This window comes from Melanotaenia boesemani, chromosome 1, assembly GCF_017639745.1.
Source record: "Melanotaenia boesemani isolate fMelBoe1 chromosome 1, fMelBoe1.pri, whole genome shotgun sequence".
In the NCBI taxonomy this organism is placed as follows: Eukaryota; Metazoa; Chordata; class Actinopteri; order Atheriniformes; family Melanotaeniidae; genus Melanotaenia; species Melanotaenia boesemani.
The window spans coordinates 28,966,044-28,988,943 of NC_055682.1; the positions used below are offsets into that span (position 1 = coordinate 28,966,044).

The following is a 22,900-nucleotide window of genomic DNA, read 5'->3' on the forward strand; positions in this document are numbered from 1 at the left end:
TTTTTTACAGAAAAGCAGAAAGTTTAAATGTTGACATTCCTTACCTTTGAGGGCTCTCTATGTCAAACATCAATATTTCTCATCAAGATTGGTCTTATTCTGTCCGTACAGGTTAGGTGATAACAAAAAAAATATTTTTTTCTGTGTGTTCTAAAGTATATAACTTTTTATCAGTAATACTTACAGTGATTCTGATCACTGTGGGTGAAACTAGAGAGTGTTACCTTTACAAAGAGCCCAAGCCTGTACTTACAATCCAGAGGGTTCAATAACAGCAGTAATTCTAATTTGGAGAGGTCATATTACAGGCGTTTTTGCCAAAATGACCCCGCTTGATAAGGGGTTAACAATGTATACATGATTTTTTTTAGACTGCAGAACCCCTGCCCATCTTTATTTGAGAGAATCTGCCTCTTCAAAGTGCTATTTAATACAAAATAATGTTACTTTTCTGTTGCCAATTAACCCCATGAGTTCCACAATATTATTTCACCAGATCTTTTTATTATATTTTATGGTACCACATACTTATACATTCTTTTGTTTCTATTATCCCAACTTTTTTTTGGTGGGTTTCTGCCATCAAATTCAAGCTGGATTAGTAGAAATATATAGAAATACTAATATCTATATCTATATCTATATCTATATATATATATATATATATATATATATTATACATACATATAATAATTTGGCTCTTGAAAACTATGTGTCTGTCCTGCTCATAAAATTGAGTGAAAGAGTGCTCAGAAAATTCTTTCACTCTGCCTTGGGCCTGAAACTTAAAGCTATGCAAGGAATATTAAAAGCAAATTTTACATATGTAGCTACATATGTAAAATTATCTGTCTATACATGTTTAAAAACTAATAACAGTTTTATGTTTGCTTCTTCTTTGCTCAAGCTTTACTAAGTAGTTTTAGCCAAACCAAATACCAGATAACAGTTTTCATAAGATAAGACAATAAATAAATGCATTATAAAAACTTATTGAGTTTGAAAACGATAGATTTGAAATATAAAATGGCATTTTTTCAGAGCTCAGTTGAGCTGTTACCTTACTGGTACTTAAATTAAATCTATAACATTTAATCAATTAGAAAATTTAAACCAGTCCCATAAAGAACTCTTTTGTTTGTTCCTACTGTTCAAGCATCCTATTCAACTCACTGTCAACAGAATTGATTGATGCAGTCTAATAAATACATGTGTTTTCACCCGATGTGCTACATTTCAGCAGCATCATAGAAGTCACTCAACTCAGTACTTCAGTAAAAGTACACAGCTGGTCTAATTTTCACTAATGGCATGCTAACAAGCACAGAATAGGCAAGCCAAACAGGAAGTCAAACAGGGAAACACCACATAGAAGTTTTGAAATAAAAATACTTTGTGCAGAATCCTGATTGTGTAACACATCACTGAACAGAAATAACCAGTGGCATACCGCCAGAAATAAACAGGTCAAAGCATGTATGATTTCACAGATACTGTTTTTAGAAAACAATGACATTAAATAAGGATGGGGAGTTCAGGGAAAAGTTGTTGAGAGTGATTAGATACAGCAAATATAGATTTTGCTTAACATAACTGACAGTACTTATACAGTCAGACAGACATGACATCAAACTTCTTATTAGTTCTCGATGTGAAAAAAAAGCAATGTGAAGGATGGATCAAAAAATCACGATGCAGCTGGAATGCATTGCAGCCACATCTGGTGGAACCAAGAGTTCAGTCTTCTGGATGAAAGTCCAGCAATTGATTTATGCACCCACCAGGCTGCCTAAATGTGGACTGTATCATTATTATAATAAGGCCAGAATATTGTACCCGCTGTGTTGGTGAAGGACGGTCTATTAGCCATATGGGAGTCAAAACTGATGATGACAACATTTGAAGCAACTAGCTTGCAATAGAGCAGGGCTACTCAATTCGGTCCTACGAGGGCCACAATCCAGCAGGTTTTCCATTTGACTCAGGTGTGTTGGTGCAGGGATACATGGAAAACCTGCTGGATTGCGGCCCTCGTAGGACCGAATTGAGTAGCCCTGCAATAGAGTATATCTAAACTCTACATTAGCATGTTTTTGTAGCCCTGCCTGTGGTCAGTCTCCTCAGCATGGCATGCAGTAGCTGCATGTCTTTCGTCTCTGCAAAGGTACAACAAAAGTGCATCCAAAATTAGTTAAAATCCAGCAAAAATGTCAACACCAATTTTAGCACCTCATAATATTGAAAGAGACTGATGGTTTAATGTCAATTAGTTTTATTTAAAAATTTTCTCCCTTTAGTGAAACAATAACTAAATCATTATGATCTACCACATTCTTAAAGTTGGTGGCAGCAGCTAAGTCATCTCTTAACTGGAGGGTTGATGGTTTGAACCTTGCGTCATCCCATCATACTGCCATTGTGTCCTTGGGCAAAATATTTGACTGAACCACTGCAGCTACAATTGAACAGCAGAGAAAGTGCTTTCACTATTTTGTATTTTTTTTCTCAAGAAAAACACACAATACACCGGTGTTTCAGTGTAGTTCAAGCACAACATCAGATTATTTATCATTTCACTTTCAGACACTAGTTGAACATAGCAGTACTTGAAAATTTTGCAACATATATTGACACCTTCTGGCTACATGAACAAATGCTAGCAAGGCAGGATACATTCACTCCAAATTATGAAGTATTGAACAACATAATGTAGTTATAAGTGACTTCTCTTCATTCAGCAGTAACATAAAACTTTATGATCCCAATAAACTGTGCACATATTGCATGTGTCATACTGACCTAATAAACAACTGACAGCATTATTATTATTACCATTATTAGTAGTATGAGGATTGGTATGAGTATCAGTAGTATTATTACCTTTATTTAACTTTATTTGTTTAACCATTAATTCTCATTGAGATCAAAGATATCTTTTGCAAATGCACTCAGTTCAACACAGCAATACCAGCAGTTACATATTCCTCATACTGACATTTGACATAAGTACAAGAACTTTAAAGTGAACAAGTGGACAATTTAAACATACACATTATACTGCTATGGCTTCTTAAAAAAAAAAAAAAAGGTTTAATGGCATCCAAGTGGGAAATTAGCACCACCTGCCTCTAATACTCACATAAAAAGAGACAGATTTGTCCTTTTTAAGTTCTCTTTTAAATTTTTAAGAATTTTCAACATGTTGTCACAATATGATTAGCGTTGTGGTAACCAGGTTTTGCAAGTAGGCATGCAGTAAGCTTAATATACAGATAGACATTGACAAAGGAAGAAGTTAAGACAATCTCAAGGCATATCTAAACAGTATAGGCTGTGATTTATTTAAGTGGGCAGTTTTGGGTCATGACCCATCAAAAGGCTTCTGGCTTCAAGCTAGTTTGTGTGATATCTGAATCATCAACATCATCTTACTATATAATATCTTATGATCCACCCTCTATTCATCATGTCATTCCATCTCATATAATCACAGATTTTTTTTAAAGTTTTGATTTTATATTATTCTTGATTTCTTACTACCTACTCCTGTAAACTGAATGGGTGGGTGTGTCTTGACCTTTGACTGGTATTGTGTTAGCCAGTTTACATTTGGACAACAGCTTAAGTTAAAATATTTTAAACTCCTGTTAGTAAACTGTAGATTAGAATTAGACTGGTATCATCTCACAATATGTTTTAGTAATAGGCCTTGCTAAATAAATTTAACAACTCATCAGGACGCAGGATTAATTCCACCATACAGTGGTAAAAGAAAAATGTCCTGGCATCCAAAACTTAGGTTCTATTTGCTAATGCCTGGTCTTCCTGCTGAAGTCAGCAATAAAAGCTAACTGTGGCACTGTGCATCACAGCTCATTTGAAGTGAGCATGTCTCTGTGGTCATGAGACTATAGATCCATCAAGCTTTAAACCCCAGAACTAACGTAGAGCAGCTGTCAGATCCTGAGCACAAAAAATTACTCATTTGGCCAATTCCTCTCTAAAGAAAACACACACCTTTCAGAGCCACTACATGGAATCAAAGCTTAAACAAAGCATGCGTGATACAACAGTCTCTGGTTCCTTTTCCAGTAATGTAAGATTGTCATTTTGTCTTCTTTGCAACTATACAGTTAACTCAAGTACTGAACCATACTAATTAAACTAATTGGGGCATCAAGTGTTTAACAATATGAGTGATTGACTTCATCATTTTAATTAGGGGAGACATCTACACAGTTTAAGCCACATGTGTATATCGACAATAAAACATTTTCTCCTGTGTTTGAATTAGATTTAATTTTAAAAAAATCATGTGCTTAAAATGAAAAAGGAGTAAATTTTAGTCTTATCAAGATGAAATACCACCTTAAGCATTTTTAATCAAGCCAGATATTTCAATAACCTTAGTAGTCTTAAATTATGAACAGAGTTTAGTTAAAGGCTTTGTGTGTTCCTTACACACTCCAAGAAGAATATTGTAGCATTGAAGGAATTAAAATAATTGGCTTGCTTCTACTGTAAAAGCTGGATACATCAATGTCACTACTAGTTCAACTGACCCTGAATAAGACATGGACATATACTTGACTGTACACACTCATGTCTGTCGTGTCCTCCTTCCCTCTTGAAAAGCTAGCATGCAACTAACATGTTAACTGTGGAATCTTTTGTTGTATTTTAGGTAAAATACACTGTAAGACAAATACTGAAAAAACAACAATGAGATCATTTTGCATACAACTGCCCATGTTTCAATGTTAAAAAAAATGTTCTGCATGAATCTAGGAGACAAGTTAAATGAAAGAATTTTGATATTGTGTATGTTTAGGATTTAACTAATTGTTTAACTGATGTAAGTGGAATAATAATTTTGTATTTGTTTTAATTGCATGTAAAATGAGAATCTTTAGTCAAACTGCAAAACAAATATACTTTTTTGTTTGTTTTACAGAGAGATGTTCCTGTTCTGGAAGAAGGCCACTGAATTCAGAAGTTTCTGCAAGTCACTGCACAGACTTTGCTTTTAGTGATTGCGGGCTGAGCTCCTACTTTCAACCACAGGCTGATTGTGCTTGACTAGCCAACGCTGCATTCCCAGCCAACATCTTTCACTGGATTATATAACCAGTCCACCGGATTGCCATCCATGGTTTCTGCCCTAATCCAGACTGTATCATCCTATTTTGAAAAGATTTGCAAAGGAATGTTTACAAAGAAATTGGCAAACCCAATAAAGAAGAAAGAAAGAAGCGAAAATAAAGAGTCCAAATTGACCACTGATTTGCAAGCACACAATCTAACTCTCTCTACCACTCTGAAAACTACAGTTAAAAAGATTTCCAAATGCTCTTCGGCACGTAACATATCGCTTGAAGAAGACGACGGAAAGAACGACTGCTCATCTCTGTCACCCACATTCAGTTATCGTGTAGCTATAGCTAATGGACTCCCCAAAAACTCTCTTTTTTTGAATAATAATGAGAGTATCTTTCCTGAGGTTTTTTCAGTTGATAGCAGCAATTCTGACCTCTTGAGTGAGACAAAACCTGTCCGGAGACTGGATGAACATAAATCACACACTATGCCAGTAAGACGAAACAGGAAGAGCCTTATCAGTTTGGCTCCCTCTGATGGCAGTTCTGAGGGTGAACGAGTGGAACGCTCCAGTTTACACACACTTAGGCTGGGTGCTCTACGCAAGTTAAGAAAATGGAAGAAGAGCCAGGAATGTGTTTCTTCAGACTCTGAGGTGAGCAACTGGAGGAAAACCTTGGGCATCCGCAGCAAATCCTTAGATCGTGCTGGGCGGCAACAAAAAAGCTCAACTCTGGAGCCTGGCTCCTCATCAACAGGCTGCATCAGTCAGACGCAGGATGTTATGGAAATGATCTTTAAGGAGCTTCAGGGGATCAGCCAGATAGAGACAGAACTATCTGAGCTTCGTGGCCATGTAAACGCATTAAAGAGCTCCATTGATGAGATCTCCAGTAGTGTGGAAGTAGTTCAGAGTGAGATTGAACAACTTCGCTCAGGATTCGTCCAGTCTAGAAGGGAAACACGTGATATTCATGACTACATAAAGCAAATTAGCCACCAGGCCAATAATTCAACCTTGCGATTCCTAAATGTTCCCGAAGAAAGGTCAGAGAAAACAGAAAGTCTAATATATAAAATACTAAAAGAGAAAATGGGTTTCACCGATGCCCATAAGACAATTAAAATTGAGTTAGCTCATAGATTAGGGCAGCAAAGAGAATGTTCTAATGCAAAACCCCGCCCTATTATTGTCATTTTTGCAACACCCCAAGATAGGGATGTAGTCTTGAAAAAGTGTTACAAACTCAAAGGAACAGGCATTACCGTCTCTACCGATAGCTTACCTCATGATGGAAAAGAGAGAAAAGACAAAACAATGTCATCCTCACAAACATATGAAAGCATGGATATAAAGGTTTCAGGAAAGGATAAAGTAGTGGAAAGTGATGACTGGGACTCAATGGACAGTGATAAAGAACTGGAGGAATTAAGCAGAAATAAATATGCAATGGTCATTTCAAAGCCTGTTCACAAGACCAAATCAGACAAGAGGCGGTCCCATGACCATAACCGACCAGGAGATGAAGCAGGCTACTCAGGCACAGTTCACTATGCTGATGACTCTTACTATGACCCAGATAAGCATGCCAAGGCTTACTATTCTGATTTGACTCCCGGTTGGCTTTCTCAGAGTGACTATTCAACCCCAAAACTTAGCCGTTCTGAGTCTGACTGTTCAAAACTTTGTCAGTCATACTCAGAAGACTTCTCTGAGAGTCAGTACTTCACAAGGGCAAATGGCTGCTCCCTACTGTCCTCCTCTGATCAGGAACTGTGGCAGAGAAAACAAGAGGATATGGCCTCCTCTTGGTATGCTAGCCCCAGTCATCCTCTTAGCCATGATAATCAAACTTATGAACATAATGAAGTTGAGACAACAGAAACTATTGACAGTGGGGTTAGCAATGGACTTGTCTGTATGTCTGGGGATAGAAGCCATTACAGTGGCTCCCAGCTTTCTTTGCAAGGTGATCTATCACCATGGAAAGATTGGCATCACCTGGAGCAGGGTGCGGACTCTGGCTTGGAGGCCTCCATTGAGGTTAGCAGCCCGTTTGACCCATCAACCATCCCTGGTTTTCCAGAAAACATCACTAAATGTCAGGAAGTTGATTTGCAGTTTGAGGGTGATGAGGAATTCATGATGCTAGACAGAGAATCATCCTTACCACCTATAACCACCCACATTATTCCTCCAATAACAGAACGGGAATCTGTCAAGACCTCTGGCCGACAATCTAAAGAGAGAAGTAAAGTACTCACAAAAGACAGTATGAAGGTATCATCAAAAGATGCTTCTAAAGCTGCTGCTAAAGTGACACACAAACAAAGTATATTGACTCCTAAAGAAGAAACCACCAAAACAATGCCAAAGGAAAGTGCCAAGGTATCTGCTAAGGTTTCATCTAAAGTATTATCAGGTAAAGCACCCCCTAAAGAATCAGCTAAAGAGTTAACACAATCGGCCACTAAAGAAAGCTCTCAATCTATCCCCAAAGAAAGTCCAAAAATCACATCTAAAGAAACCTCAAAGCCAGTGGTTAAGGAAGTCTCTAAAGTAACATCAAAGCTAAGTTCTGCTGAGGCTGTCAAGGTCACTTCTAAAGCGACACCAAAAGACAGCCCTATAATGACTCCTAGAGAAAGTCCTAAAGAGTCACCTAAAGAGAGCCCTAAAATAACACCAATTGATACACCTGTCTTGACCCCTGACTCAACCCCTAAAGAGTCCCCTAAAGAGTCTCCTAAAGTTATTGCTAAGGAATCCCATCAAACTGCATCAAAAGAACCCTCACAAGTTGCATCAAAAGAAAGTGTAAAGGTTGCTGCTAAAGAAATTACCAAAGAAGCTTCAAAAATACCCCCAAAAGACACCCTAAAAGAGATACCTAAAGTAGCTTCTAATGAGATGGTAAAAGTACCCCCTAAAGAAGTTTCTAAGATTTCACCTAAAGAAGCTCCTAAGGTTGCTGCTAAGGAGAGTCTGAAGGTGATCCCCAAAGAGACTTCCCAAGTACCTCCAGCAGAAATCCCTACAGGAGCACCCAAAATGGCTTCAAAAGATGCTGCAAAAGAAACACCCAAAGCCCCAAAAGAAACCACCAAACCAGGTCCCAAAGGAAAATTCCCTGAACTTGATGTTAATCACAGCTTTCACCAGACCCAGACCAAGTCCTCAAGTATGTATCGCAGCCAGAGTGAGATTCGAACAGAGAAAGTTGAGGAAGTTCCCAAATCTTGGAGCAGTAGACTTAGCATTGATCTCAGTGAAAAGTCCTTTGGATTTGGCTTTGGATCTACACTTCAGAGAGCTAAGTCAGCTCTGGAGGTTGTCTGGAAGTCTGGTGCACAAGGTACTCCTGCTCCTCCAGAGGAAACAACCAACTCCTCTTCCTCATTTATGGGGCGTTTCCGCACCCTGTCCACTTCTACTGCAAATAATTCGAATACTACAGTAGATTCAGATGTTCACACAGAGCCAGTCCCCTATAAAGCAAAGGAAGATAAAACAGATGCAGAAGCAATAGAACAACCAGTGGACAGTGAGACCCACTATGTTGAAGTGATGGAGCAAGTACTTGCCAACCTGGAAAACAGGAATAACACAAATGAGACTGAGGAGACAACTGAGTCTGTGCAAGAGTGTGAGACTTCTCAGGACTATGATGTGTCTGATGATGTTGATGCATCTAAAGACAATGATGCCTCTCAGAATATTGAGTCCTCTCAAGACTTTGAAGCCCCAGATGACTATGAGGCAACGAAAGAAGCACACGTTTTGGAGTATGACTGCAGCTTGGATGAGCAGTATGATGAAGAGTACAGTGAGGATTATGAAGCCCAACTCACTGAGGACACTGCTGAATATGATGCAATGGTGGAGTATGTTGATGTAGAAGAACCAGAGACTGAAGACAATGATGTGACAGAAGAAATGGAGGAGGGTGATGAGGAGTTAGAAGAGGTAGAGGAGATAGCAGAAGAGGCTGCTGAGGTGTCTGAAAAACTGGAAGAACAGCAGGAGGATGAAAACTATAATGTTCCTGAGGAGAAGCCTGTGGAAGCACCACCTAAGAAACGTGTTCGACCCACATTCAAGGAAGCAGCACTGAGAGCCTACAGGAAACAGATGGCTGAACTGGAGCAGCAGATCCTAGCAGGGGGTATGAATTTTCCCTTTTTATTGTATCACACAATCTCATTTGAATTTCCTACAGTCCTACAAGGTTCTTCACTGGGAATGACATGTTAAAGAATGTATATATTAGAAAAAAACAACTACTGACATAAACAAAACATCTGGAACTTTATTAATTATGTATCCAATTTTGGCAGAGCATTAACTTATATTGTGAATACTTAACATGACTTCACAAAAAAGCTGCATTAATTTTCACATTTTGCCAGAAAAGAAACAAACAAAATGCAAACACTGATGTCAGGGAAAGAACGTCATATATTTACGGTGTCATGTATTACACTTGGTGGTGAGCTCTTCAGTGTTAGATAATGGAGTGTTCTTAAAAACAGCAACAAAACTGTCCTACCACAAAGAGAAAGAAGAAGAAACAAAGAGAAAAATGTTCAGTGTGACCAATTTTTTTGTCTGACAGGTCCCAGAACTGTCATTAATTAATGAAAAACTGAAGACCGCAGTTATTAGTGACACTTCTGGATTATTTTGCAGTAGACTATGTTTCTAGGGATAAGCCTGTCAAAAATTATTTTCTGGAGGTTTTTCAATTATCATCAAAAGGGAATAAACCTTAATAGTGTCAGTAGGGCTGCCCCCCAAGCTTTCCATCAGCTAGCTATTCTTAATGAATATATATATATACTACTGACAATACTGTGCACCTACAGTACTGCCTGTTTGTACTGCAGTGTTATGAGTTTATAGAATAGTGTAAAACAAATTTTTGCAAAACAAACAAACAACCAAAAAAAAGAAACAGTCTTCCACCTGGCAAGAAAAATATACAAGAGGGAATTTCCACTGTTACTTAAAACCAAAAGCTCTTGACCTACATATTTTGCTGCAACTGTGGTACTCACAGTGATGTAGTTTAGTTCAGGAAATGTAGGCTGCGAATCAACACTGGCTGTGTGAGAAATGCTTTTTCAGTTGACATTAAATCAATACAATTTTACACAAGATATGGGATTAGACAACATGGTTTGTCTCAATATAGATCTCACGTTGTGTTAAAATTATACTAAAAGGGCCTTGAGTTGCCCATTTCATCTTTTCTTGAATATAGCACAACTTTGTGGTTCCACCTCTCTCCCTGAGTTGGGGCGCAGCCAACCCCCTCCCCACAACTTACACCTGTAGCAGCAACACAGAGAAAGGCGGCAAATAGGGCCCTGTGATTTCAGCAAAGAGGAAAATGTGGACAGAATAGCTAAATTTTACTATAGAAATGTAATAATTAGTAAAGCATGGAATATCATGGAATTTGCCTTGGAATCTGCCTCTGGTTTTGGTGAAACTTACAAACAAGGAGGCGTGTTGTTTGAAAACAAGAGTACCTTTTAACAAACTCACTCCAAGTGTTTGAGCTGCAGCTGAAAATTTACATCTATGATTATACCCTCAAAAAAAAAAAAAAAAAAAAAAAAAGGTTACATAGTAAAACATAAAATTCAGGTGATGGAAAATGTGCAATTTGGGGAAAATAAACTGAATCCGGACAAAATGAATACTGATTTCACGGAGCCTTATGACATGTTGTTGAAGAGTTTCTAGTGCCCCTTTCCAGCAACTTCTAGGTGAGAGGCACTAGAAACTCTGGACAGGCCGCCCGTTCATCGCAAGGCCAACACAGAGAGATCAACCATTCACAATTACACTTACTCCTGAGAAGAATTCAGTGTGACTAATCAACCTAACATCCATGTCTTTGTCAGTGGGAGGAAGATGGAATACCTGGAGAGAACCCATGCATACATTGTTAGAGCATGCAGACTCCACACAGAAGGGCTCCTGAATCCTTCTTGCTGTGAGGCGACTGTGTTAACCACTACACCACTGTACTGAAAAAAAAAAAAAAAAAAAAAAATCAAGATGTATTTTGTGTATCGACATTTAGCCAGATATATTAAGATATAATTTGATCCATATCGCCGAGCCCTAATTTGTTGTCCACCATTGTCACAACTGGTAGTAACCATAGTTAAATAGTAATAGCAAGTCAAGGCATGTCACTTTATTTGTATAGCACATTTCATGTACAGGACAATTCGAAGTGCTTTACATAAAACAGAGGCATTACAGATATTTAGAAATAGTAAAAGGCATCAACACATAATCACAATAAAATAATAAATTACATTAAAATGATTAAAAGCAAGATAAGTAAAAAAAAAAAATTAACATGCAGATTTCATGCATAGGCGCACGAGAAAAGAAATGTTTTTAACCTGGATTTAAAAATGTCTACATTTGATGAAAGTTTAATCTCCACTGGCAGTTTGTTCCACTTGTTTGCAGCAAAACAGCTAAATGCTGCTTCTCCATGTTTAGTCTGGACTTTGGTCTGGACTAGTTGACCAGAGTCTTTGGATCTAAGAGCTCTGCTAGGTTTATATTCTCTGAACGTATCACAGATGTATTCTGGGCCCAAACCATTCTGGGATTTATAAACAATCAGAAGGGTTTTAAAATCTATTCTGTGACTGACTGGAAGCCAGTGTGAAGATTTCAGAACTGGTGTGATGTGTTCAGATCTCTTAGTCCTGGTTAAAACTCTAGCAGCAGCGTTTTGGATGAGCTGCAGATGTTTAGTGCTCTTTTTTGGAATTCCTGTTAAAAGTAGTGATGTAGCATGCGTTGATTCATCTCCTTTTGATTCCTACAAAAGGTTTACAAGCCACTTCATCTTGTAGTAAAGCCCTTGGCTTCATCTCCCTTTTCTATGGCTTGACAAAAATTTGAAAGTAACAGTTTTAGATTTTTACCCTTAAATGTTGCATTATTCTAAATTAAATAAAACTTTACACATTCTGTTCTGCATAGCTTGATATGTACACATCCAGCATAATTTTTTAGGGGTTATTTGCTTAATTTGTTTATTATTAATTTAGCATCTGATTAAAAAGGCATTTGCTACAAACTCCTCATTAAATTTATGCCTTCATCTCTTGTAGCTGATGTTTGCTCCTCATACATGTGGTCTGAAGTGTGCTGGTTGAATCATGTGGGAGCTGTGAAGGGAGTTTTAGCAATGCTGCCACTTCTGCTAGGCCTGTCTTCAACTGGCTACAGCAGTCTCTGTATTCAGATGCTAATTCACACTCCCAAGGGCACTCTGTAACCAGGTCAGCCTTGCTTGGAATATTTATAGAGGTCTGCTGCTAGTGAAGTTTGTTGTTTGCTTCTGGGGGAGCAGAGGAGGTAGACCCTCTTTATGCTTAGCGCATCATTTCTCAAAAAATTGTGGAAATGAAGAACGCATATATGGAAAATAATTTCTTAGGTGATTCCATCACCTAAGTGCTATTCAAAGCACTGATGCTTCAGGATGACGAGAGACACTGATAGGAACTCTTTCCCACACTTTACACATATTAGAGCTTCACAACTTTGTAGAGGTCTAATATTCAGATGGAACACTTACTGTTTTGGCGATCTGATGAATCATGGCCAGTAACATCATGCTTGGATGTTTCCTTCTGTTTTGCTTTTGTAAAATTAATAATTAACCTTGATAAAGGCATCTAAATATATAATTTAAACCTGCAAGTAAAAATTTAAACAAATTTAATTAATGAAAATTAACCTTCTGATATTAGAATGTCATTGCTGTACTACTGTAATTGTGTCTTCTTTAGGAGAGAGAAATAATGTAATCATGTGGTATAGTTTATTAGAGGGACAAGCACTAAACAAACTGGTTACATGGGCATTCAGGACATTCATTTCTCATGTCTCACTCTGAATTCTAATATTTTATTAAACCCCAGAGGCTGGAACCTTCACTTCAAATATTTTTTTTTTCTCTCATGTTTTATCTATTAAAAAATGTATGAGATTGATTAAAGTTTCAGCTTTACTTGGGTGCTAATTATATGAAATATGTTCATGTTACAGCCATCTGTTTTCTTACACGCCAACTTGGGTGTTTTTCTAAAACTGAAATAACAAGGCACGAGTTGTGTTAAGTTGCATAAATGTTATAATTACTAACAACAGCGAAATTAGAGATTCCAGTTAAGACTATTCTTCATTACATAACTGCACATTTACATAATGAACAAATTTAAGTAATAGATGAAAACTAGAGAAATCTGGAATTTTGTCACAACTGTCACCACATATTAAATATATGTTAAATTCAACATTCAATATTACCATCATTTCTACGGACTAGTTGAATAGGCTGGCTTGCTCTCTGTGTTGGTTACTGACTCAACTTGTATATTTCATTTGTTTGTGACCAGTAAGTGGTCTAAAACATGCTAACGTTAGCTTACTGAAACTGGGAGTTAACTCCTGCCAAGGAAGGGCATTAGACTTTAGGGCTGCTCCCAATCATTTATAGTTTGTTGTAGGTAGTACATTATTTTAGCTTCACCTGGTTTTTGTAAATTTGGTAGACTTCTGAGTTGTGCTGCTCTGTAAGAATAGTTTGAAGCTAAGTGAACTGTTGACAGCCATGGAAAAATAACCTGGTATAATGAGACAGGCTCATCTTTAGACTTTGCATCTAATTCTACATTCTGGAGTGATAAGTTTACCAGATAAGTAAGCAGTTAACATCAAGCTAACATCATGCTAACACATCTTTCCAAGACATACATTTTAGATTTGGAAACTCTTGCATGGGAAAAGTTTTCCATGGGCTCTTTTGACTCAAAATGGCCTACCTTTTCGTACGGGGTTTTTGATGGCTTGTATGACCACAGATCAGATATCAGATATTTATGAATTTAGGAGTCTGAAGATCTTGTTTTGTCACTTTGTTTTCAGTGTTACTTTTTTTTAAAGACATTTACAACTTTGTAATAATTTTAGAATAAATTAACTATTAATGTGTATTTAAAAACAAACAAACAAAAGAAAAAAAAAGAAAAAAAACTCTGCTTGTTGTTCACTTATATCATTAAAACACTCTGGCCATCCCAGTGAAAAATTCCTACAATTGCCACTGGAGCACAGCTATATCAAATTATATTAATGATGCTCAGTTCAGCTATATTACTGCAGCTATGGTCGTAAGCCAGCAGATTTAATACCTGTACCTGTTGAAACATTTATATTGAATTAAGCAGTTAAAAATGTAATTAGTAACACCTGCATTTTTTCCTAGTCCCACTCCTACATTGCAGCACTGGAAACAAGGCAAAGTTGTTTCTCTGCTGTGATTTTTGTAAAACATTATCACCGTACTGCAGGTAGGACTTTGCCAACTGGATTTTGAGCCATATCATAAAAGTTGAGCTTTTTGATAAGCTAGTCACTTATATTGTTTTGTTCTATTGTATATTTTTAGCAGGATTTTAAGCTAGTTCACAGAAGAGAATTAGCTTAAAATCCTAGAATAGTATAAAAGCTCGCTGTATTTTTATTAACATGTTAACTATGCATAATATTAATGCCACCCAACCATACCCATTTAAGATTGATACAAAAGTATAAAAGAGAAAAGTTGTTGAATAATACTGGGACTTAAACTTAGTTCCCTTTCTTGACATTTTGTGGTATAATCCACCTCCTGCCTTCTCATTACTTCTTTTAAACATGTAAATAGTAGTGCATTATTCATATGGCTGACAGTTTCATGACAAAGGAAATGGAAGCATGTCTCATTTTGCAAAGGAAAACATAGTCATGATATTTTAGTAATTTTGCAATTTTTTTTTTATGTATGAGAATTTCAAACAAAACTAAATATTTACTAGCTATGATTTTGATAGATATAGGCATATGTTGATTTTGTGAAACTGCGAAGTTTTGAACTGCGGACAAGAATAGCTATTTTACATTCTGATGTGAAACTGCATTAAGTATTTATGAAAGCAATTAGTCATCTCCACTCAGTTGTGACACTTAGTAAAAGAGTTTGTTTAAAGCCTTGACCCCATCTTCTTAGCTAGGACAAGCCAGTGACCCTTACTTCTCAGTTCTTGAACCTCAGCTGCACAGCAATCTTTGTGCAAGGTGTGTTAAACCTCAATGTGCACTGGTGCAGGCAAAAAACAAAAAAACAAACAAAAAAATAAATAAATAAAAAAAAAGCTTTAAAAATATAAACAGAATCCCCCAAAGCTCATCCTTTAGATACTGTTACTATAACATTAGTAGGCAATCCTTTCAATAGCGTTGTGATAAAATATTGATGATAGCACAGTGTATTGAGAAAATGGGTATGCATATATTACTTTAGTAATGTGTTTTCTTGTGTCAGATTTATCCAGCTGTTACTGCCACAAAACTGCTCATGGCTTTTGGGGTGTACCTTTTGAGAACACATCAAACAGCCACATACATTTGGGATTTGTTCATTCACATTTTTTTCCATCTAACCTTTGCTCGAGTACCTTGAGCTTCAAAGTAAGAAAAGAGCTTTTCAGAGATTGTCACAGTCCTTTTGTCTGGATATCCTGTGTTTTTCAGGAGCTGCATGGAAATACCCTCATGCCCTCGAGTTTTGACTGAGCTGGCCTGTGATTGTGGCACACTTTGTCACAGTGCTCAAAGCTAAAAGAATTTGTAAAAACATGAGCTTTTGGGAGTCACTTATCTCTTATATATTTATTTTTTTCCTGCTGGTATAGAGGATATCTCTTTTGTCATTGCATGTGTATATGTGTCGTGCTTCTGTGCAAATTTGGGCTTGAAGCTGTCCTCAAAAGAACACACATTTTTGCCCCCTGGGTTTGTTGGGGCATTTGTCAGTCTTGGTAGCATTATCAACCAGGTGCAAGCTCTTTCTGCTCTGGAGAGCCTTGATCTATGTTCTGTGTGTTTGCGTGTGTCGACACTGAAGCTGAAAGGATTTACTGCTACTGTTGCTACCTCGGCAGTGCTTAGCTTCACATACACACCCACACATATAGAGCTTTTCTACCAATCAATTACATTTTTGTTCCACAGATTTAAGGCACCTGTGAAATGAGGTTTATATCAGCAGCCTGTAGCCTATCTTTGTGGTCTGGCTTTATCTAGTGCTGCTGCAGACTTGCGGGTTGAGTAGATGGCTCTATCTTCAGCTGTGCTGAAAGTAGCTTAGTTAAATCGCTGTCCATGGTACCACAGTTTGGCTCTCTTTGAATGCAGTTTTGAAGCTTGAGTTCAGCTTTTGCTTTAAAGAACAATATATTGACACTTCTATACAGAAATTATTTCCAACTTTTTAATTTATTTGTACAGTCTAATTTTTAATAAGAATGTGCTCATTATTTTATTGTGGTATCAATACCTCTACTCACAATGAAATGACAAGCACTTGTGGTGAACACTACTAGCACTAAAATAAAAAAAAAATAAAAATCTGGACAAAGGCATTACCCAGTACCACACCTAGTATTATGCCATCGATCTATGTCCTGGTTCAAAATATATGTTATTTGAATAGTTATAAATAAATATTGTTAATTTAAAAAAAGGGTTCAATTTCAAATAACAGACCAAGCACAAGACAGACTATTAAAAGTGAAAGAGCTGTGATTGATGCTGCTGTATATGCACTAACTGCTTGTCAACAGAGACCAGTTTGGTGTGTCATTTTAATCGGAGCAGCAATTTGATCTTTCTGTTGTAGACAGCTGCCTTCTGATTGTAACACATTATATTGTGATTATGGTGCCATATATCACCCATGGATCAACGGCACAGTAATTACACCTCTACAGTCTTGGCCTCATGTTGTCATCTTGAAAATGGCAACATGATACCAAGTGCATATGCTTGCTTAATGTCCCATGTCTCCATAGTTGTCAGTGTAAGCTCCATTAATGTTATCAGTAAAAGGCATACAGTATGCCTTTTGAAATCTGTGCATATTTTCGAAAAAATTATTTTCTGTGCAAGGAATAATCTTGACCTTTCAACCTTTAGCCTAGAGCCCCTTGTTTTACAACTCTGACTATATAGTACTGCTCTGTTCAAAACCATTCTCCCTGAAGCGCATGTTGACTCTGTCTCCATTTCTGCATAAATTGTTTGGCAAAACAGAACTGTGTCATCAGGTGGTAAATGTAGATCAGTGTCCTAAGCATGTGTATTGTCTAATGAGCTAATCTCTCCTCTTCTTTACCCTTTTGTCATTTTCTCCTTTCAGACGCCAGTGCTTTGGAAACTCAGGTTTTAAGTCACTGTTTAAATTTAGTTGGACCCTTGGACACTTGTGATTTCCTTGCATGTGCATGAGTATTTTTGTGGTTTGTTGGGTTAAAACATTTGTGTCCTATCATACTGTAGTTGCTGATATCTGTAAGTGTGCTTGTGTGTTTGTTTTTTTGTGGATGAGTGAAATTAATATCTGTGGGGCTTAAAGAGAATGCAGCATGTGCCTTTGAGGCATTTTACTGTCACCTAGTGCTGGTAATCCCTTCCTTTTTTCTCTCTTAAAATGATGTGTTTCAAAATGGGCTTTTGGTCAGTAAGGAGGGAGTGTTACACAACAGGCAGATCTGGCCTGAAGCACCAAAAGCGACAAAACTCTCAGTCTTGAGCCCAGAAATTACACTGCTGTGGAATAATTTGGTATATTGCCTGTGGTGCTTCTCTCCCTCCTTCCTGTCCTCCTTCTCCTCAGCCACTTATCTCATCCTGAACTGACCTGTATTTTCCCCAGTAAAATTTCATAAAGTGTATTTTTTTTAAGATGCTGTTTGTTTTGTGTTTTTGTTAAGTGCTCTGTATTCTTATTCTTATTTTTTTTACTGTGTTTCTTTTCTTTGCAGCCTCGCAGTATTTTGGATCCCAAATTGCTGGGTTTGCAGTCTGGAGGGTGAGTGATTGATCACTTTATAACCTGATTGCATCACAATTAGCAAAATCGGAGCTCTGTGCTGTTTTTTATTATTTATTTTTTTCTTTTTTGTAAACTTATTCTGAGGCACATATTGCTGAAGTGTCATGGATGTGCTGTTTTTATAGCAGGGAGCCAAAATTTAGGTATAATGTTCCCTGTTGTGTGACATACCACAGAAAGAAGATTAATGTCCAAAATGGAATGCTTTCACAATGTTTTAGGAACTATAACTTTTGCTCTTTGGCTTTAAATATGCCCCAAACTTTTAAAATATTTTTATTAAGCCTATTTGTGAAGTCACAATGGGAGATACATCCAATCGACTGATTGTTGATGTGGTATAAAGCAGGTAATCATCATATTAAGTCACTATTTCCCCTCTACATGGCATAACTATACAGTCATCTGCAACATGTATGGTGTGTCAGTGCTGCAAAAGCCAGGGTTCTAGGATAAGACAGTGGTTGGTTCAGCTTCCCACATTTTATATCTGTAAGGTCAAAGCACTGATGTTGCTGAGAGGGCTGTCAGAAAAGCTTGAGGAGCTTTATCTGTGTGGAGGCATTGGGGGCTTCGCATCTTGTTGAGGTCATTAAAGAGGCTTTGAGTGACAGCTGAGGTGATGCCAGTGAAAGTAAAGTGGTAATCAGAGGGGAAGCTATACAAGGGAGTTAGAAAATGGAGATGCAGATGATAGGCAGCAGATCTGGAGCTGGACTGAGGAAAAAAAACGACCTTAAAGTGTTCATTTTTGAGGCTACAATGGACCCTCACTATTTACGTTCATTCTAGTGTACTGTAGGTGGTCTACGCCATGTGAAGGGAAGAGGAAGGGGGTAAGACAGCTTCAGAAGGAGGCATGATCCATGGTGTTTGCCAGCTGTGTAAATCAAAGCCCCCTTTCAACGTAGTAATGTCTCCCCCAGCATGGCATTATTATGATATTAATACACCTTAAATCTGTCTGCCTCTCTAGGGCTGGCAGTATACTTTATGGTATTGACAGCATGCCAGATTTACGCCGCAAGAGGACAGTGCCTCTTGTCCGAGACCTGGTGAGTCATCTGCCTCAACAAGGTTATGTGTGATTTATGTTGAATCTATCCCAGTGACCCAATGTTATACTATAGTAGTGGAATCCTACACTGTGTGAGTATGGACCCCCACTGAGCAAAATATTATCATTACTGGCAACTTGATAGAATGTTGTTTATTTTCCAGTAATGGAGTTTATTATCATAATATAATATGCCCAGTGCTGCAGTTATAACTTGCAACAATATGATTATTAAATGGTAATTAAAGTGGGATTTTTATGACACTTGCTGTGACAATTCTAAATATGTCAACAAAAATGCAGACAAGGTAGGCAAAATGTAATGCCATTAAATATTATGATAAAATTAAGTTTGTATGAAGTTGATTGGTGATAAGAGCCACCATTTAAAACTTTCTCTTTATTGCTGGGAACGTTAAATGTAACCTTGGCCATATAACTTTGCTGCTTGATTAATTGGTCCAGGAAGTGTATTTAAGACATTGCATCACAGTGATCTACCACCATTTGTTTTTATAGCAACATAATGTGCTATGAAATATCCCACAGAGAAGTCTGCTGCAGCGAGCTCCACTTTAGCACTGGGCCACATGGCTAGTCCTTCTGACAGACAACAGACTGTCCTGATGCCAGTAACATTCATATGTGCTGATACTGTAACTGTTTGTCCATTATGTCCTACACAGTATGTCTGTCTTGTGTATTGTTTTTCATCTTCATGTCTATCAACCAAAACAATGACGATATTAACCTTAACCTTAACTCTTTTAGATAAAATTACTTAAAAACAATGTGTTTGACAGTTTTTAGTCTATTTTGAATCTGATGACAATGCAGCTTGATGTCATACACGTGGATTCTGATGAATGTTTATATCACGGTGAACAACATGAGTTGATGCTGTATTTGTCCATATCTCCCATTAAATTAATAACCAACAATGTTTTGGTAAGTATGGGTTGTCGCTTTTTATTTTTAATTAATTTATTTTGGATTCTGCGTGTATATTTGCCATTCCTACATGGACCCATAAAAGCTATGGGTAATATTTTTCAGTGAGTTGTCAGATTTCAGCCTCGCCGATGCTTGCAGTTGTCTTCCTTTTTCTGTTGCTCGGCAGGTGTTGAAAAAAAAAATTGTATTTAACTTGAAATTTTGACAACTCAACCCAAAAATATATCTGAGAGACTTCATTGACTTCTGATTTAACTGTGTGAGGCTTTTAAATCATGTAAAAGTGACACTGAGCAAGCCTTTTACTTGGGGATGAAGTCAGTAGTCAGCAAACAAATTGGTTCCCTTTCATGCCTCTCCTTTGTCAATGTCCCCCATTTGCTGTGCGATTGCTTCAGGGCACCAGCAGCGTTTGATTGGTAAGGACAGCAGGGTTCCCCCGACTTTATGGCGGGAAGCAAAACTAAAAACAAACAACAACAACAAAAAAAAGTTGATCGATTCACAAAGCACTGATAGATAACCGCTAGACACAGGGTCTCACTCTACTGCCCGCAGCAACCTCAGCAGTGCTGGTGCATGTTAATAAACTTACATCAACACTCACAGTTCATGTAGAGGTCACGTTTTCTCCTACATTCTCCATGGCTTCCATGGATCTTTACCATAGCTGGGCTGTGTAGACAAGGGGGTCGTGGTAAAGACTGATCCAATATTGTCAGCTGTCCGTGTCTGCATTTCTCTGTTACGAACTTCCCTCAGTATGGGATATATCAATCTCTGCTCACTCAAACTTAGTGAATATCAGTATAAAACTAATTTACATACATGTGTGTTTCAGTGTGTGTCTGTTTCATGTTAATGTTTGTGAGAGTGCCTTGGCTGGGTGTGTACAGGTCTATATTTGAGTAAGTTGTTGACCATCAGATCTGTGTGTGTGTTTCAAGTGGGCTAGTGTGCGAGTCGGTGTTGTGCAGTTCAGCTGGCTTCACCCATTCATGAATGTGTGCGTCTTGTGTTTCTCTGCTTGTGTCAAACTATGTGCAGAGCAGACAGCAGAAAATACGATCAAAGCTTCATCCAACAGATAAATGAAAATAAATGCCAAGCATGACTGCAGTTCAGTTGCCGCCAGTGCATGAGTTGATAAAGAATCATGCAACAGCTGTATAATTTCTCTTGATGCATAAATGAATCTTTCTCAAGCTCTATGCCCCAACCAGCAGTCCTGCATGGCAGTTGAGACACCTTTTCGCTCAGTATGGACAATAAATTCAGTTCCTCTGCTGTTTGTACTTTCAAAATTTGCACTTCCTTGTTTGATTAATTTTTTCTTTATGTTTTAATTTCTCTTCATGAACACTTGGAAATTGCAGGCTTTGGTAAGCAAACATTTTTTGGTATATGACATATTTCTGTGTTTAATTCTGTAAATCTATGTGTTATTTAATTTTAAGGTTAAAAGTAAATACAGGTGACACACATATTTGTGCTTCTGTACATTTACCCAAATATTAACACTCAAAGCTGTTCAACCTTTCCGACATGTCTTAACCATGTCACTGTGTGTCCGTCTATTTAGATACTAAATAAACATGCTGGTAGATAATATAATGGTGTTTTTTTTTTACATTTTCCCTTTTCATCTTCTTTCTTCAGACACTCACTGCTCGAAAGGCAGGCATCTCGTTTGCTCTGGTGAGCCGTTCCACACTGAACAACGAGGAACTGGTAAGTACATGGAAATTATTTGTGTGGTTCCATTTTTATCTACTTATAGTGGGTTGAAACTGCGGCACACCCTCTGATGGTCCTATGATGGTCATCAGTCCTTCACAAGGCTTACCCAACGCTAAGTAACTCCAGCAACTGAGATAATATTCATTTGTTTGGTTTATGGGAGGAAGCCAAAGCACCTGAAGGCTTTGAAAAACATACAAATTCTACACTGTAATACTACAGAATATGTTTACAGTTTACTGAAATTTGGACTCTTGTCTGTATGTTTCAGGATTGTATTTTGGAAAGCCAGTATGTTGACAAACATTTATAGATGCACTGGGGTCTGCAATTACTGTTCCTGAGGTTTTGAAATCATGTTGCCAGGAATGCAGGCTTCCAAAATGAAAACTAGAGGGATTGCATTAGTTGTGTGTAGTAGTAGTTTGTCTTTAAATGTACACATGTCCCATCATCACCTGTCTGTCTTTCTTTTTGTCAAAGGTGATACTGCAGTTTATTAAGATAATTAAGATTATCTTCATGGACTTGGTAGCTTTTCTGTAAAATATTTGGTTTTAATTAAAAAATTAAGTGGTGGCCTGTTTGTTTTATTTCGACAGTGCTCTCATTAGTAATAGGAACTGTACATTTAGGTTGACTGAGCTATGGAAAAAGTACAGAATGCCTCAATCGATGATGTGAGACACTTTTGTGTTGACCTCCAAAGCTATCTTTGCATTAATTGATTGCAATTCTTGCCTCCCTGAGGGACGATGGCATAACAGGAGGCTAACAGCAGGAGAGGGATCAGTTCTCATCATAAAGAAGAAAGAAGCATACCATTTCATATCCGCTGATGTGCAACAAGCATCTGCCTAAGCCTAAGAGATTACTGGATTTAAATGTGCTCTTTCTGTATTGCACGCACATTTCATCTTTCCAAGAGACCATCAGAATGGCCTTCAATTTGTGTGCACTAATTTGTGCACATGTTCAAGTCACACACTTGACTTGTTCCTTGGTCCACATGGACAGTTGCATGTTTACACAGTTGCAGCTCATGTGTATGTGGTCTTGATTGCTTAGT

At 37.6% G+C, this 22,900-nt stretch overlaps 1 protein-coding gene across 5 annotated transcripts in view; it reads left to right on the forward strand.

Moving 5' to 3' along the window:
• Window positions 1–5,149: 5,149 nt before the first annotated feature.
• LOC121641896 (protein unc-13 homolog C) overlaps window positions 5,150–22,900 on the forward strand; it is a 94,997-nt gene continuing 77,246 nt past the window's right edge. For 4 of the 5 annotated variants that reach the window (XM_041988263.1, XM_041988272.1, XM_041988289.1 and 1 more), the window contains exons 1-6: window positions 5,150–9,263; window positions 17,385–17,407; window positions 18,010–18,056; window positions 19,057–19,135; window positions 21,468–21,473; window positions 21,751–21,822. In XM_041988263.1, the coding sequence (XP_041844197.1) occupies window positions 5,150–9,263; window positions 17,385–17,407; window positions 18,010–18,056; window positions 19,057–19,135; window positions 21,468–21,473; window positions 21,751–21,822 (4,341 nt within the window). The remainder of the gene's footprint in view (window positions 9,264–17,384; window positions 17,408–18,009; window positions 18,057–19,056; window positions 19,136–21,467; window positions 21,474–21,750; window positions 21,823–22,900) is intronic. The other variant, XM_041988281.1, reaches the window with a different exon arrangement.